Source organism: Cyanistes caeruleus, chromosome 1, assembly GCF_971803275.1.
Source record: "Cyanistes caeruleus chromosome 1, bCyaCae1.hap1.1, whole genome shotgun sequence".
NCBI lineage: Eukaryota > Metazoa > Chordata > Aves > Passeriformes > Paridae > Cyanistes > Cyanistes caeruleus.
The window spans coordinates 144242648-144260614 of record NC_141701.1 but is presented as its reverse complement, the minus strand read 5'-3'; the positions used below and the strand labels follow the sequence as shown (position 1 = coordinate 144260614).

General features: G+C 44.5%; 1 protein-coding gene across 14 annotated transcripts in view; it reads left to right on the top strand.

Annotated features, from left to right (window-relative positions):
* Positions 1–12277, top strand: part of DNAJB6 (DnaJ heat shock protein family (Hsp40) member B6) — a 58644-nt gene extending 46367 nt beyond the window's left edge. For 7 of the 14 annotated variants that reach the window (XM_086865144.1, XM_086865153.1, XM_086865196.1 and 4 more), the window contains 2 exons: positions 2592–2798; positions 10666–12277. In XM_086865144.1, coding sequence (XP_086721270.1) covers positions 2592–2798; positions 10666–10748 — 290 coding nt within the window. In that variant the 3' untranslated portion in view covers positions 10749–12277. Of the gene's footprint in view, positions 1–2591; positions 2951–4227; positions 4268–9932; positions 10019–10665 lie in introns of those variants that run through there. The other 7 variants (XM_086865120.1, XM_086865129.1, XM_086865142.1 and 4 more) reach the window with 3 other exon arrangements.
* Positions 12278–17967: the final 5690 nt, after the last annotated feature.

The window sequence follows — 17967 nt, the reverse complement described above, 5'->3', positions numbered from 1 at the left end:
GATTCAGTGTTTAAATCACAGCTGACATGATATTAGATCATTTAACTAATTTCTGGTGCCATCCTGCTTTCCCACAACTCATAAAGGGGGAAAAGTTTGGGAAAATTTTGTGGTCTACTTGTTGAACTAAAATTTGCCTTTGCTTTGGGGATATGGAAGACTGAAGGATTCTTACATGATCAAGATGGATCTCATCCTTCCACATACTTGTAGAGAGCTAATAAGAAGGATGGAGACAGACCTTTTAGTAGGGCCTGTAGTGACAGACAAGGTGTAGTGGTTTTAAACTGAAGGAGGGTTGACTTAGATACAAAGATGAAATATTTACAATGGGGGTGGTGAAACTCTGGCACAGGTTGTCCAGGGAGTTGGTTGGTGTCTCATCCCTGGAAACGTTCAAGGTCAGGTTGGCTGGAGCCCTGAGACATCCTCATCTAGTGGAAGATGTCCCTGCTTATTACAGAAGGGTTGGACCAGCTGAGCTTTAAAGGTTCCTTCCAGCTGAAGTGTTCTATGATTCCAAAGGTGTGCTGGTTCCCTGAGCCCAGTACTGAGGAGCTGCGCGAGTGTGCCTGCTTGGGGTATCTCTGTGGTGCACAAACACACCCTGAGTGGCCTCAAGACTGGCCCCAGCATATTTCCCATTCCTGTGTCTGTTTGCAAATATAAATTTTAAAAATGCATTAAACAAAACTTCGCACATGAAAAAGAAATCCATGCACTTTGTGTTTCCGTGGGAGAGGAGGGCTCTCCTATTTCTGGTGCACTGTAATTTGTTAGGAAGTGAACTCTCCTGACTAGTTTTCGTATGTGCAGCTGTTGTAAATAGGTTCCATGTGCCTTGGCATTTTATAGGCTTACCTTCACAGACCTGGTATCATCAGCCTGAAACCTGCTTCAGTGCTGTTTGTATTGTGTATAGAATCCTGTAGCCTCTTAAGGGTAATGATGACAGTTCTTCATCTGTCATTCCCTGAGCTTTTCCTTGCCCTCTGCCTCTTGTAGCTGAAGTCCTGGTGCTGTCCTGGAAGCCCTCTCCTACTGCAGGAGAGCCATGCACCCAGGGTTTTACACTGGCATGATGCAGAGACTAAATGCAAAAATCCTTGTCTCTCGTGTTTTTGTGGCATTTGCTTGTTCCTTTGGAAGTGTGGGGGACTCCAGGTTACAAAAGCAGGAGCGCTGAGGTGGGGATGGGAATTTAACCACTCGGGAAGGAGCATCCTCTGCTAACACCCAAGCACAGCCTGTCGGATGCTCGGGCAGACAACACGAGGCACATCCTGGAGTCCTCCTCTGCTGCAGGGCCTCTGCTGCCTCACTGCACTGTGAAATGACTTTTTAAACATACCTTGCCTCCTTTTCCTCATGCCCTCAGAAGCATCTCCCCGTGTACAAGGTAAAGACAATGCAGCCCGTTGCGTTTGGAAGCGGCGGTGTGGCGCACACACAAAGTGGGTATTCCTGCTCTGTCCCGTGTTGCGTACGTGGTGCCTTTTTCATCTTCAAAGCATTTTCCAGCCATGAACTAAGAGCACACGCCAGAGCTGAGAGCACACACCCCTCCCTGAGCAGCTGATGCTGGGCACATCCCAGGAAAAACTTCCAGAATATGACACACCACTTTTGATGAAAATAAAATGATGCCATATTTCATCAGCTCTATTAGATGTACTTAAGTAATTGAACTAATGAAACTTTAAGAAGCCTTTAAGAGACAAATGTGGTACACACCTTTGTTCCCAGTCTTTCCCCCCTACCCCCCTTATTTTCCTTGTTGAACATTTTTTGTTGACTTTTTGGGATCTGTTTGTTTTTCAGTGTGTGATTTTGCTGAGTTTTGTGTGTGTTATGGTAGTGATTTCTCTGCTTTGCAGCAGTGGTACTATTACAGTTTCTGCAGCAAAGGAAAGTGTTCTCTGCAAAACAGCATGAGTATGATGGGAGTACCTCATCTTTCATACCGGTTTTTGCAAACACTGGGTTTTATTTCCATTGTGTTCATTGGCCTGTGCTGTGTGTGCTTGCCTTGCCTCTGGCATGTGTTTACCTCTCACAGTTTCAACATGATTTCTTGTCTTCATGTGTTCCTTCACACATTTCTACCATCCTTCCAGCTGTGATGGCCAACATCCAGCCCCTCTGAACCCATGTTGGCTTAATTCTTGTCCCACCACCCCTGTAGCCAGCTTGGGCTTATCTCTCCTTTCCCTTTACCTTTTCCTTGAGCGGGACAGTCCAGGTGAGGTGGGATGTGATGACATGCTCTGCACAGGACAGAAATCCTGCCCAGGGCCATGTGCTCAGCTCCCTCATCCTGCCTTTTGGAAAAAAGGGAACAATGGCCCCCGACTCATGATATCTGGTGGACTTTTTTGGGTGGTTTCAGTGTAGTGACTGGCCACTGATGGAGCTTTCTGCTCCAGACACTCCTCAACCTGCATATACACAGGATTGTCTGTGACCAACCACAGCCAAGACATTAGTATTGTGACCCCTAACATCCAGCCCATTTCTGAGGCTTTTTTTCCAGGCTGAATTTATGCATTCTGGGTTAAGCTTACTTTTCTTGCGTTTTTTGCTTTTTGCAGGGGAGGCAGATGAAGAAGCGTTTGCCGAGGAGTGCAGACGGAGAGGACAACACGCGCTGCCCTCCCAGCCGACCACCCTTCGCCTGCTGAAGTCTCACAAGCCTGCCAGCTGCCCCCGCTTTGCCAGCCATTACAATAGTGATGAGGTGGAAGAACAAGATAAAAGCCGGGTTACGAGCAGCTTCGAGGCCCCTTTTTATTTATCAGGTGTGCACAAGCGTGTTGGTGAGAAACATGCAGAGAAGGACCCATCACATAGTCAAAAGCCAAACCCAAAAAGCCAAGCAAGCAGTTGGTGCTGTGTGTTGACTTAATGTTAGTTCCCTGGTAGATAATAAATAGCAGCTTGTTTGCCTTCATCCTGCTTTAGCTCTGATCTTCCATTTAGCCTAGATTCACTAACGCCCTGGGATATTTAAGGATCCATGGCAAACACTGTTGTGCTACTGAAGTGTTGTTTGTTGTTAAAAGTGAAGGCATTTTAGAGGTTAACTCATCACAAGACTTTGCACATTCATTTACTTAAATTGTGCTTGGCTTCATTGTCCAAGGAGAAGTTCAGCAAGTTGATAACTATTTCTGGAAGCTGCAATTTTAGGCAACTAAATCCTAATAGAGGAGGCTGAGAACGTTCAGGCTAACGTAGCAACGTGGCAATTGTTCGGGTTATTTTTGGAAGTAATTAGTCCTTTGATATATTCCCAGTCTGTAATTTTTTGGCAATGTAGTCCAGAGGCTATCTTGGACAACGAAGTCCTCATAACTACTTGGTTTAATTGGAACCTGTGGTCAGAGATCATCCAGGACTGTGAGGACAGGTTTTTCTGATACATGAAGGATGCCTTTCTACTTGGATGCCCCAACCAAGGGCCCTTGTCAGTAGTGTGAAATCAGGTGAAGTGCTGGGAGGTGTGAGTTTATGAGGCTTCTCAGGGTAAACACAGCACATGAAAAATACTCACTGTATCCCAAAACAGGCGCCCATGCACTCCCAGTGCTGCACCAAATTCCACTGTGTTTATGAGCCTTTAAACCTAACCCTGTCTTTTGTATGGAAGACCTAAAGGTATTATGATGGATTACAGATTGAAAAAATTAGATTATTGTCTTCCTGATAAATTGCTGGAAGCTTTGTGTGTTTAAAGATGGCCAAGCTGAATCTTCTGTTTTAGAAAAAAAAAATAAAAAAAAAAATAATAAGTTACAGAGGCCTGAATGTAACCTTTGGGCTGATGTCATGTGAAGCCTCCCATGCAAGGGTTACAGGTATGGTCTCCTGTGCCTGTGGCTGGCAAAACAAAACATTGTCTCTGCCTTTGGACACACAAGGGTTTCTGCAATTGCAGTATTTTGCAATGGATTCCAAGGAGCAGCTGAGTTTGACACACACCGTGCAATTTTGGAGCAATTTTTAAGACTGCTTAGGACTTTTTGCTGTGAATTTATTTATGCTCCAAGACGCACAAGTTTGCAATTAAAATTAATTTCCAGAAGTATTAGTGCAATCACAAAATGCTCTCTTCTAGCAGTAGATTGTGAGTTGCCAAAAAAGACTCAGGGTGAAAATTTGATTGCAGTTAGACTAAGATTTCACTGTTGCTTTAAATATTTTGCCTGCTGTTCCTCTGATGGACAGGGCTGCTGAAGGACTGGTCGAGTCAGTCATAAAAACCTATGTGAGTGTCTTAATCCCTTCCTGGGGAGTTTGTGCACGAGGCCTGGCCAGTAATGCCATTCCCCTTCATGGGTGTTCACCTCTGCTGACTGCCTTGCCCAGCAAGCAGCTTCACCAGCACAGCTCTGTAATTACTGAGACCACTTTACTCACTCGGCTTCTCATCGATCGCTGCCGTGCGTACACGGGCCGGCGTTGGGAGAGAACAGCATCATTTCTGCCTTGCTCCAAAGGCCTCTTAATTCTCTGGGAAATAGCTAAGTTCAATGGCCTCAAACCAGGTGCAGTTCCACCTTGAATCAGATGTTTTTGCCATCACCAGCGTGGGTGAGAAAGGGTCCCCCTTGACAGCAGTACCATGCAGCAGTTTTAGATATCCCAGCTGGAGCATCTCAAGCAAACCCTCAGTCATTAATGATTCACCTGCAGTGATGTGGTGTCCTTTTCCCAGCTCTGCAAATGTTTGAATTTTGATTTTTAAGTCCATAGGAAATTTAAATGAAGGAGGAGGAGATAGGTTTCAACTTGACTATGTGGTGGGAGTCCCTCTGGAAGTGGCATCTTTCTGGTGTCCAAGAGGAAAGGCTGGCCAACTCCTTTAGATTGGCAATATCCAGAGGAGAGATGAATCCTCTTCTTAGTCAGGATTGCCAGTTATCACAGTGGGTATTTAACAAAAAAATGAGAGTTTAATTTAATTCTCCATCTACCATTGACACTTTGTGTTTTAGTGGAAATTGCTCTGGAAACTGTTCAAGGTTTCATAATGGCCTTTTAGAATAAAACTTCACCTCTTGTGCTCTGAAATTGCTGCATATCTCAAACAGTTCTCTAGCTCCAAACAAGGAATTTTTGAAATAAGAACTCAGATACTGCCAGTGATGTGCTCCCTGATAGTGTGATACACGGCTGACTGGTGGGATCTGAGCTGTGTCAAAGTGCTGTTAATGCCAGCAGAGAGCTGGGCATGGCAGCTGTTAATGCCAGAGGTAGTGGTAACTGCTCCTTAAAAACTACTGCTTTGGATTTGAAAGTTTTGACCTTTATCCAGCAAGAATGATTGAAATGTTTAATTGTTAAAATAGTGAAAAAATATACAAATTTCATTATTTGGAAGATAATATTGCAAGGTTTGCTCTTCCTTTTCAAAGAAATAGCTTTCATTAACCTATAACTTACAACAAAAATAATTAATTTTTTGCTGCATTTTCATCTGCTGGCATCTGTTTGCATCCAAGAGGAAACCATTCTAAAAGAACTAGTTTAACTAATCTTGATCCTTTCCTGGCATGGATTCCTCTGCTGGAAAATTGAGCTGTTTGTACTTAATTTCATCTTTAATTCAGTCTCTGTTCTTTTTACCAACATGCAGTTTCCTGAATTACACTTTACTAACTAGTAACAGTGATGTGCTTTGTTATCCAAACTAATTACTTTATAATTCCATTATAAACTTCCTTTTTGGGCATGTTATGAAAAGAGAAAGGAAAGCAAAGCCACTGTTTTTTGTGGAAATCTAATACGTGAGGAATGCTGGAGGTGATGAATGATGGAGTTCTCCCTCCCTTTGCTCCACATCCCCTGGCTGTAACTGTGCAAGTGGGATGTACCTGTGTGGGGCAGGGGCTGGGAAGGCTGGCTGGTGGATTTGGAGACTGGCTGGTTGCCCCCAGGCTCAGCCCAGAGCTGCCTTCACGCACGGTGTTCTGGCTGCTGGTACAAAATCATCCTGTTACCCATCAAAGACAGCTGGGCTGTGTGTGGAAGGGCTTTCATGGCTGCATAGCCTTGCAAGCTTTTGCTTGCCATTTGGGAGTAAAATCTTGGAAATCTATTCAGTGCTGGTGTTACTCTAATTAGCAGGAGGCAAACAGCTGCTATCTGGCTTGGTATGTTCTTGGTATGCTAGGCAGAACTGGTAAAGGAAACGGCATGGTGAGCAAGCGTGAAGGAGGGCCCCTGCAAGTTGCTAAAGCTTTTCAGTCCCCTAAAACATCAAAGTTGGGATTACATCACTGGGCTGGCCAGTGAAACTGGAGAACTCACCCCTTAGATTCAACAGTGTGGATAATTGAACAGTGGAACAGCATACCTAGACAGGGTGGGATGTTTTGTCACCCCAGTCTTGACTAAAGGCTCCCAGTCCATGATGCTCCATGGCACAGGCAGGAGCTGTGGATGAAGAGAGGGAAGTAGGTCAGGTTGTGCTGTGTGCAGAGCAGTGGCTGGGGGAGGGGATGTGAAAGTGTAAAGTTGTAATTGCAAATTGAGTCACCCATGAAATTATACTGAAGCTGTGATCTGGGGTGAATTTTTACAATGGCATATGTGAGTGTGGTCAGTCTAAAATAACAGAGGGTGGCTGCAACTTGGAAATAAGCCAGCTGTCTTTGAAACACCAGTTTATTGTTTTGACTAGAGAGATGTTTCTAAGAGCAGAAAATTAGAAAGAGCACTGAAGAACCCAGCTTGAAAGTGCCTCACTGCCCTTTTAAAGCTTTGTGAATGTTGGGGCCATGGCTTTGAAGGAAGGCCACAATTTTAGCAAAAAGTTGGTAGATCTTGGAGAATATTTTCTCTCAGACTTGTGAAGAAATGTGAATCCCTCCTACCCCCAACCTCAATGTTTCACTCTGAAAGTGGAGGGAGGCTCCTTCAAAGTCTTCACCTTAGCAGATCTTGTATAAAAATCAGGCTGTGGCCTTTATTGCTCACTGATGTGGGTCAAGCAGCAGCAATGCTGTGTGTTAATTGTCAGCTGTGCCTGGACACTTGTTTCCTCCTGCTGACTCCTACGCTTCCCTGTGCCAGCAGAAGGAAGCTGGAGCAGACCCGTGGCCGCTCTCTGCATCCTGGTAGAGCGGGCAGGAGACAGGCAGGGCAGGAAAAAGCAGGATACCAGAAATGTGTTGGGTAGGAGTGTCTTCCCAAGGGACACTTGTGCCTTTGGATCGGCCGCCTGATGTGCACACCCCCCTCGCAGCTGCCACCCAAGAATGTGATGAGTTTCACGGTCAGTGACTGAACAAACTCGTGACTTTGCCAAGTGCAGATGGCAGGGAAGTAGAAAGCCAGAAGGAAAGTCAATCTGGGACGCAGCAGAGAAGCTTCCCAGTTTGTTTGGGTCCTTGCTGAGTGATGGTTGAAGGAGCTGCACCTAAGTGTTTCTGGAAGTTGTTTCCAGCCTTCAGCAGCTTTATGAAAGCTGGAATAGCTTCTGTGCTCCCTAGAAGTAGAAAAGAAGGGGATGAAATGGAAAGAGTGGATTAGCTGATGCTGTTTGTTTTAGACAAGAATTATCCTAGTAGTAAAGCAGGTGTAATTCCAAATGGTGTGGATTCTTGCTTCACCCATCTCTGCTCCTGGCAGCTGACAAAAGCAAGAAATACCAACTTAGGGAGATTTCTATCTGCATTTGAGTGGATCTGTTTTCCAAACGTCACAGCTTGGGGAAGCTCTTGGCAACCTGTTCTCCCTCTGCCCCGTGAGGCATTTCTAGAGTTTGGGTGGCTAAAGATTGCTGCTAAGGGTGGAAATTTGAACAGCCTTCTCCAAGGCCAGCACTGTTTGGCTGAAGCCAGTTCAGCCTGGCGCTTGCCATGGGAAGTTTCTGTGGATACTTTGGGATGCTGGCAACTCACCAGGACATGGGCTCACTGCAGTGATCAGTCATGGGGCTGCTGCTTTCTAATTCAGATTTTGTTGTCTCATGACTTTGAGGCTAGTCTTGTAACCAAGGCAGCTAAATATGCTTTTAATTAGTGCTGGTTGAAGTATTTGAGTGAAATATGCACCGAAGGGTTACATCTTCAGTGTGCAATTCTTATTTATGTCAGGAGCTGCTTCACTTGTTTGGATCACGTTTTTGGCTGTTATCACCCAGCATAGCATCGCTGGAGCAACAGACTGGCAAAGTTTGACCTATCCTTTCTTCTTAGGTGGGGGTAGAAAAGGAAATGGCAGACAGTGAAATTATTTATCACAGCAGGCTCAAAACAGAAAAGACCTGGCAGTTTTCTCTTGAGGAATACTCTGTGTTTGTGTGTTATCTCCTACTTTGGGCAATCTCTTTCTGTGTGTCAGTGATAATGCTTGAAAGATTTCCACTTTTCAGCCTTATCATTCCAGAGGCTGGTAGGAGACCATGTTGTCAAATGCCTAAATATCTTCATACCACAATATTTTAACATTTGAGTTGTTTCATTTATAACACAATAGATTATGTGGTATTCACTTCCAGTCATAATTTATATTGACTCAGTTTTTTTAAGAAATAGTTGCTAGAATTGCTTTCAAAATCTCAAAAATTTGAATAAAATGGACTATTGCAAAAAAAAAAAAAAAATTAGATATAAAATAGCAGCATCAGATGCTATCATGCCTGGATGTGGAAACTTTTTAGACATGCTGACACTGCTTTAAGAATGAAAAATTAAAAAAAAATTATGAAGTTAATAACTGCTAGGGTTTAATGATCCTTTCCCAAATATCTGTGTTATTGTTTCAGAGTTCTTACATGAGCTGGTTCAGATCAGCTGATATGATGATGTTTTTCCCTCCAGTAAAGGGAGGAATTCTTTGAATAACACCCCCCAGATGACTGATTCTCAGGAGTCAGCATGTCTCTTCCACCTCCATTGACCTCTGTGGGAAAGCAGGGAGATGCTTGAGCCCTTCAGAGATGGGTGCCTTACTCAGTGAATTGAATGCAAAAGGATCCTATTTTTGGTGATGTACAGGGCTGACGTGGAAGGAAACTTCCTGGATGGAGTTCTTAGTGAGGAGATGTTCACACAGTGACTCCAGGGACAGGAGTGTAGCTCAGGGGGTGACAGAGTGCAGGGAAAACCCAGCATCATCTGCAATTCTGCTAAACACTGCCAGTTTTTCTCTTCCTTAAACAAGAAAACTGGTTTCCACTCTAACTTCGTGCAGGCTGATCGCTCATGGCAGAATTTCTAAATAAATATCCTGCCTCTTGACTCAGATGATTGCAAAAGATGAAGTCATGCTGTGGGTACAGCACAGGAGCTCGAGTGATAACCTAGAACAGTTTCCTGTTGCTACAAGTGAGTGTATTTCCTCTAAGCTTTTGATAATGTCTCAAATGGTTTAAGCTGAAAGACTTAGCTCGTGGTTCTCCCCAAGTCTTAGACTGAAGAACTTCAGCTCTGCTGTGGGCACATGTCTAACTGTGCTTGGGAGGAGCTCTGGTGAGGAGCAAACTGCAGCCACAGTGTGGCTTTGTGCTCCCCTGGCCTCCCACCACTTCCTTTTCCCATCTTAATTTTGCTATTGATAAACTGATGGAGAACCAGGTGCACTGGTGAAACTGCTTCCTTGGGGTCATCTCTGCCTGCCCACTGACAGAGCAGAGGAAAAAAAGAGATTTCCATCCAGGCAGAGCTGTGCCTTTCCAGGGCCATTCCTCTGATGCCAGCCCTGCCTCTCAGCTGGATTCAGGGGCTGCTCCACTCTGTGCTGGGCCCGGTCACTGGACTGTGCTGATTTCCAGAGACAGAGCACCACTGAGCTGAAAGATCCTTCCAGCTGTCTCAAAACATCACAGGATGATTGTCTGAGGGAAATGTTTACTGGCTTTCAGTTTAGATTTATGGGTGCACCTGGGTAGATGTGGTGTTTCACACAGTTCACTGCCCGTGCAGGCTGCCAGCAAGTTGGATTTTACTGCAGGTTTGGAGGAAAAGGTGTGATGCCGAGCAAGAACTGCTTTTCACACATCTCCATGGGGGTAATAAACCATTGGAATGATGATCACGTGGCTGGAAGCTTGTGCCTACTGAACTTGTAGCAAATAATTGTTGCTTGAACTCAATGCTTTCATGCACCATTGGGGCTGCAGTTGAATATAACCTGTGGTGCATAGTTAAGCATGAGCAGGCTGATGACCAGCTTATAAAATATATATTGGTAAACATTGAGCACCTTCTTATTTACTCAGGATTCTTGGCATTCCCTAGTCTTAAAATGGAAATGCAAATATCGTGGTAACTCTGACTACCGTGAGCAGGAAATGCCAGTACTTAAATTGCTCCTGCTGCATAAGTCTTATTTATTGCTTCCTTTTTGAAAATTATTCTGGTTTTGCATGTGCTCTAATTTTGAAGCTTTTCCTGAATGGCTTTGAAGGATTTTGAAAGTTCTCCAGATCTTTTCAAACTTCAAAGTTTGGTAGTATTTTCTTTCTATCCTATGTAAGGGATATAGTAGAATTGGGGATATAGTGAAAATGGCAATTAAAAAAAACAAACAAACAACACATTAGGAAGCCAGACCTTTCTTTAATATTCTTTAAACCATTCAGAGAACAAGTGCTTTTGCTAGAGAGAAAAGTCCATAAATGCTGTGAAAAGTGTTTTACAAGCCATGTTTCCTCAGGATACAAAGAAGGCAGCAAGAGGAGGAAGCAGAAGCAGAGAGAGGAGCTGAAGAAGAAGAAGTCAACCAAAGCGAGTTACTAAAATGGACTTCTCTGCTATGGCAATACCTTTATAATAATGACAACTTCATGTTACCTTCAAGCACACCTCTTTTGTGTATATTTTTTGATTGTTCACACTGCTACCAAGGAAGTGACTCATGTTTAAAACTGTACTAAAATTGCACTATGTTATTCCTTTTAGTTTCACGGAATGGCTTTCTTGCCCGTTCAGGTTAGGGAATTCAGACAAGGCTGGTTGTGGTTAGAAGTGTGTTGTTTGAAGATTGGAAAGCGTTACAGAATTTCTTACCTCTTCCTTCCCTGGGACTAAGACAACGCTAGTTTAGTATTTGTTATGTGTCCTGTAGGATATAAAAGGCAAATGCCTGCTTGTTTGGTCACTGGCATCAACATCAGGCCTGTTGAAAGCAGAGTCCTGTTCACTCATGCCATTGGGAGTGGGACTGAGACATGAGCTCTTTTAGGGTAATTTATGCAAGATTAATAAGTGACTTTTATGGTTGGGTTTTTTGGGTTTTTTTTCCCCCCAGGCTGGGCAGTTCTGCCCCTGCTTTTATAATGTTCCCTCATATTAAGTTGTATCATGAAGTTATATCCTCTGATTTTAAGAAATGTAGTGTAATGATGGTCTCCTGTAAGCACTCCTACTGATTTCTCTAGGCTTAGTTGACTCCTGATGAATCATTTAGTGAAATCATTCCTTATTTTAAAAGTTTATTTTCAGAACCTAGAGACAAATCATCCAAGTGCTACTTTAAAACTGCTCTTTGTTTCTTCTGAGTAGGTTTTAGATAACAAACATTTTTTCAGCATCCATTTTAGATTTCATCAACTTGTTTCTGCAAAAAACTTATACCTTTATGTATGAAAGCATTTGACATCGGTTTTCTTGCAGGACTAATTTTTTTTAGCTTGAAAAGATGTCTTGTCTAAAATAAATACACATTTCCTGGCAAGATGACTTCCTTGCTTCCCATACTTGTCTCATGTGCATGACACATTGCTTCTCTTAACCTTTTAGTGTGTACAGAGCCCCTCTGTTGCCTTAAGCATTTACCTGCATGTTTCTTGTCAGTGTGTTGTCTCCTTTTTTTAACCTCCAGGTAGGAGTTAGCAGCTTATGGTTTTGTTTTGTTTCTTTTGTCTTCTTCTTGCCAATATGTTGTTGATGTAACAGCCTTAAACCTGGCAATATTGAAAGTCCACAGTTCCTGGAGAAGCTCACTCATCCTAACGTTTCAAAGATGTAGGAATGCACATAATTGTGTAAGAGAGGAGCTAAACAGAAAAAGCCAAGTCTGCATTCTAGCATGGTTTGATATAACAAATCCTGGTGTCTCTGGTATCTGAATGGTTTAGCTTCAATTCCCCAATGTAACCCTCTGCAGGCACCACATAACATGCAATAACCATTTCTGAACTCTCTTAGGGTCTGTAAATTACGGTTAAGATCAAATAAGGACCGAGTACCGGTTTTCTGTCACTTAAGTACCACTTTTTTTTTGTGGAGTGTTACTAATATTTAAAAATAAAGAAAATCTTCCTTTATACTTTGTCCTCTTGCACTGTACTGTAGACTGGCATTTGTTTTTTGTGGTTCATTTCCATTAAAGTTCAGCCTGTAAGCGCAGGGGGGAGAGTCCTCATTCACACAGCGCTCACAAGCATTCCAGGTAATTCCTTTTGTTAAATCCATCAGCAAGTCAATACAGTCCCTGTGTCAAATGGCTGATACTGGAAAATGAGGGTTCTTTCTGGCTGGAAACATCACTGTGATGAGAGTATACTTCAAGCAGAGCTTGCACATTTGCCACACAAGGAATATTCATCCTGGATAATGCAAAACATTGAACTGCATCCTGGTGAGGCTGCTCTCCATACTCTAGGAGAAATGCCCCCCATCCATATGTTAGTTCAAAGCTCTTGCACTGCTCAGTACTTGCTGGGGACATGGTGCAGGCTTTGGAAAAGCAGCAGAGGTGGAGGAAGGGAGAGGTGACACCAGCACAGGGCTGTCCCTGTGCTGTGAGCAGCCCCACATAATGGGACAGAGTGGCTCCAGGTCAGGAATGTGCCTTGAAGAGTTAGAGCAGACAGGGATTTGGTACATAAATATCTCCTTGACTCAATCCCTGTGTTAGGCTGGATGGAGGCGGGTAGAGCATTAACTAGGAGACCTGCAGGCAGGCCCTAAATTAGTGAGGAAAAGCCTGTTTCAACAAAGGCATCCCTGTCCCACTGGAAGGGTGCTGCTGTGCTTGCAGGTGGCCTCCTACACCCAGCACCTTCCACTGGGAGAAACTCCTGGGAAACAGAGTCCCCAGAGGAGGGAACCACGGGCGTCACCTCTCCCACAGCTACCTAGAATCTGTCCAAGCTTGCCCAGAAATTAAAGAGATGTGGGCCCATGGCCACTGAGCCTAATTCCTTCTTTCTCAGCCTAATTATTTCTGGATTTTAGCTGAAGGGGAACTGCTCAAGCATAGCGTGGCTGTAGCACTGTGTTCATGGGGCTGTGCTGCTTCCAGGACAGCCTGGAGCTGGTGCTGTGTCTGCAGGAGCAGGCACATGGTTCTGTATCCCAGTGCATCCATCTGACACAGGTGAAGGCTGCCTGATGATGTGGGTACTTAAATATGTGTTGGGGTAGGAAAAAATGCAGGTGGGTGTGAGACACCACAACTGATAACAGATGATGCTGGCCCAAGGGTTGCTGTGAATAAATGTATTGTGAAAGTTGGGAAATGATTCCTGCCCATCCCACAATACTCCTGTGGAAGAGCTGAGAACAGAAACAGAGCTAGTTTAAATATGGGGCCTGGTGTGATGTATAAAATGTACTGCAAAGTTATTCTTTATGGAGAAGATACCTGGGCTCCAAGACCTGAAATGTATCCAATAAGAAAATAAATTTACTAGGGTAGATAACAGTGGAGTGTCAGGATAGTTAGAGATACTGAAAGGTATCCCTTAAAAAGATAAACTGAAAAAACCCCAATTTTTAGAGAGGACACAATTGCAAACAAACACAATGCTGACAGATAAATGTTCCTGCTCCTTGGAAGCTGCCACTATGAAAATAGTTTAAATTCAGTTGTTTTTCCACACCTTTGAGAGATGTGCACTGTCTACTCTTTGAACCAAGATTTTGTAAGACTTTTATTTGAAATAAATTATCTCATCGTGTGTAGGTGTCAGAACGATATAAAAGTATTTTTCAAGTTTTTCCCAATCTCTGCTCCATGCTGGTGCCACCTTCATGAGCAGCTTGCAGACCTGTACATCCTGCTCCTAACAAAGCTCTGTTTCCTTCTATCAGCTTGGCTGCCTTTACAGAGACTTCCCTTTTCCCCAAATGTCAAACTATCTCATGAGCCTTTGTATGTATTTCTCGAAATAACACACTGAAAAGATGATGAGTCAATATCTAAAAAATGCACAGTAATAGTCAGGTAAGCACTAAGCTGCTTGTTTCCCCAGCCACATCTGAAATGTGTGATTCGTACCCACTTACTCTTCAGGAATGTTCCTCATCATGTGCCACCAAACTGGTGCCTATCAAGTGGTGGGATTAGCTTGTTACTATATCAAATGTCATTGTTTTATTCTACATGTAAAGAATTCTATTAATTCCCATTTTTTCCCTTTTGTTTTGTGTGCTAGTTGCACAGGATTCCCTGGATGCACAGGTTAGTGCTTGCTGCATTTCAGATCCTGCTTATCTTGTGCAGTTCTGCTCTTTTTTGTCCAAGCTGAGCTCACATTTTAGGGTTCTCTCACATTTCCTTGCCCAGGGAGCACCTAGATGCCCTGTAACCCACACATTGATGGGAGGGTGGGGGTGGCATATTAGCCCATGATTAGCTATATTTAATTATCTTCTTTCCAAGTGGGAAGTTGATCTTAAGAGACTTTTTATCACTCTTTGCAGAACTTTTCTCATTGCTACCTGTTGCACTAAAAACTCTAGGCAAGGCAATTTTCCTCCCCTCTGGTGAGAATTAAAAGAGGGCACTTACAGCCACATACAGATCTCAGTAAATATTCATGTTTGGAACTATGGTCGATTCACCTGCCCTGTGTCAGCACACTTTGTCTCTTCTTAAGATCTTCTAGCCAAAAAGGATTAGGTGGGGTGTTAGGAAGCATCAGATCTGTTATGTACCTTGGTGCCCTCTTAGCCACCAGCTGTTAACTCCTGACAGCAGGAGAAACACAAAGTGGCTGAGCTGACGTGAGATGATGACATTTCCAAGCATGGGATAAGTTACCTCGCTGCTCTCATCATGACAAGAGACTGACCATGTCATTTGGCATATCTTGAACTACAGTTTCGAGTATCCCAGACTTGAGATAGACAAGATCCTGCCTCTTGCTGAAGGCCTCATGCTGTCACTGAGAAACCAGCCCAAAAAGTAAGATGTGAGTATGAGAGGGAGATTAAAACACTTGCACTGATAATGAGTCTGAATGCTTTGATTTCAGGGAAACGCCTCAATATCTGCCTGGAAGCGATCATGGATTTTCTAGGATGTCTTCAAGGAGGGAATGGGACCTCACTGTGCTGGCTGGATGTCTGATTGCATCTCTTCAATGCCTGTTTCCATTGGCACACACATGCACCTTTCTACTGAAATAGCAGTTGTCATTTTTTCCATCCCTTGCTTGGGAAGTGCTCATCCTTTGGTCAATGCTGAGGAATTTGCCTGTTCTTTAGGCTGCTGGTGGTTGGAATTTAATGAAGTCTTATATGGCAGGTGTTATTTTTACATTATTTCAGTGTTTGCAGCTAGAAAAATTTCCTTTAACTTAAAAAACAAAGCTTACTTTTAGGCTTTTGAGATGAAAGCTGAGATGGCAAAATCGTGGATCGCACCAAAGCTTTTATGCACATACCTTACATGTAATGGGGTTAAACCTACAAAATATGTGTTTCTACCTTTTTTTTGAGTTCAGATGTGTGGCATTTTTGGACTGTTTAATATGTTTAGATGAGCAGTGCTATTGCTATTGCTACCTCAGACCAGGAGGCTCTTTGCAGCCTCTGTAACAGGCTGCACACTCAGAGCCAAGGAAGGGAAGGAGCACTGAGGAGAGGTTTTGGAGCACTAAAAAAAAACACTTCCCACGGTACCTGGAAGGGACATTCACCACAGGTGGTTGACTTGATCCTGGCAGCAGGGACAAGCTAGAACCTGCCATACTGGTGGAGCTGTGACAACATGGGTTTGAGCGCTGCGGGATGCGAGGGGAGCAGGTACCGCGCTGGAGCCTTCCCTGGGCTGTGAGTCATGCTTTGTACCCATGAAAAGGATTTGTCAGCTGCCTGGCCCACTGTCCTGTCTTTGATAGTGACTAATGGTGGCTGCCTAGGGGAAAGCACACGAACAGGCTAAACGTGTTGTACCTCACCAAAATGTTTTCCCAGCCGTGGCACTTTAGGGGTCAGAGGCTCCTGGATCCAGAAATGGCCTTTTTGTTACCCAGTATTTTTTTCCCCATTGACTTGTTAACCTAGAAAGCTTCTCAATACTCATTGTCCTATGACAAGGCATTCCTCATGTGACTCCACTGGGTAATGAGATAGGTGCTGTGTTTTAAAACTGTCTCCTACATCTTCCTTTGCTCCCTCCCCTCCTCCATCCCAGCATGGGAAGAGATGCTGCCCACCACGTCCTCACTCACCTTTTCCATGGCACTCATGATTTGACACATCTCACTCATGCCAGCCTTTGGTTAACTCTTCTATGGCTCAAGAGGTTCAGCACATTGAGCCATTCCTTGCAGAAAGCCTTCCCTACCTTGGATCACCCTCTCAGAATGGGGAAAGATGGTTAAATAGTGTCTCAGCTCCATGAATTGTGCTGACCATCTGGACAAGCATGAGTAGCAGGTTATCAGCTTGCTAATACTCCACTGACAGAAAGAGAAGTGGGCCATGCACAGGCTGGAGTGCAGGGAGGGCAGACCTGGGGCCCGGCTCTGCTGTCCTCAGTCTCACCAGGCTCTCAGAGGCTCTGGGGTGCGAACACATGAGCTCATGGCAGTGATGGTATCTCCAGAGCGTGGTCCCACGCACCTTCCCTCCCCCTCAGCTGCAATCACGTCATGGGACATTCCTTGGCAGCATTTGGGATGTGCTCCTCCTGACTCAGGCTCGGCTCCTGCCGCCACTCATTGCTCCTCCAAGCCTTCGCTGTCCGTGCCTCTGCCCAGCCTGGGGGTCTGTGGCCACTGCCAGGCCCTGCTGCCACAGAAAGCTGGCACTGGCTGAAGGATCAGCCAGGGAGGTGGGCCCAGTAACCTCGGGAAGGCACCGTGCTCCTGGTGTGACACATCCCTGCAGGCAGCGCTGGGAGCCCTGGGCGGTGTCACCCCACGTGTCCCCGATTTCTGCAGCACTGCCCGTGGCACTGCAACAGCTTTTCCACTGCCAGCCCCTTCTTGTCCAATATGCAGAAGGTAGTATTTCCCATCTGTAGCAATCTGGGCTGTGAGTTTCCCTGTTCCTGTCAGCATCTTTTGTGCAGGGACAGCTGCATGCCAGTGTTCACTTACTGGGTTTTTGGGTCATCCACGTCATCTGGGAAATCTTAAATGTCTGAGGAAATAGTTACGAGGAAACGTCAGCGATGGGAACATCCAGAGAGATGGGAGGGTGCAGGACAGCAAACTGATAGTTAAAGTGCAGAGGCAAAACCAGCTCACTGATCTGAGCCCCCAAAAGGTTGTGCCAGGACCTGTCAAAGCCCAGAACGTGTCTGGCTCTGCAGTTCTGGGTCAGGTCCAGTTTCACTGTAAATGTGATTTTGCCCAATATGTTTTTGCCCTGAGTGCAGACAGACTCAGGTGCTGGGTGACCCCTGCATGCTCTGCTTCTGCTCCAGCAGACAGCCCTGCTGGGGTGTACAGGGAGGAGGTGTTTGGGTGCACCTGAGCCTCTATTTTCTCAGCCAGACTCAGGTTTGGTGGTGGCATTTTCTTTAATCAAAAAACTTCCCTTAGAACCACAGATTTTTCTATCATGATTTCTTAGGAAAATATTATTCAGTTCATGTAATGCAAGTCTGAGGTTGCATTATGTGGATGTGATAGAACACGATGGTAATGAGTCACCTCATATCATGTTTTATTGTGATGTGTCAGCTGAGAAAGGTAGAGAGCTAGGTGTTTCCACCAGCCCAATTATGAAATAACCACTGGTTGCAGGAATTAGTAAGTTTTTCCTGGGTTAGTTA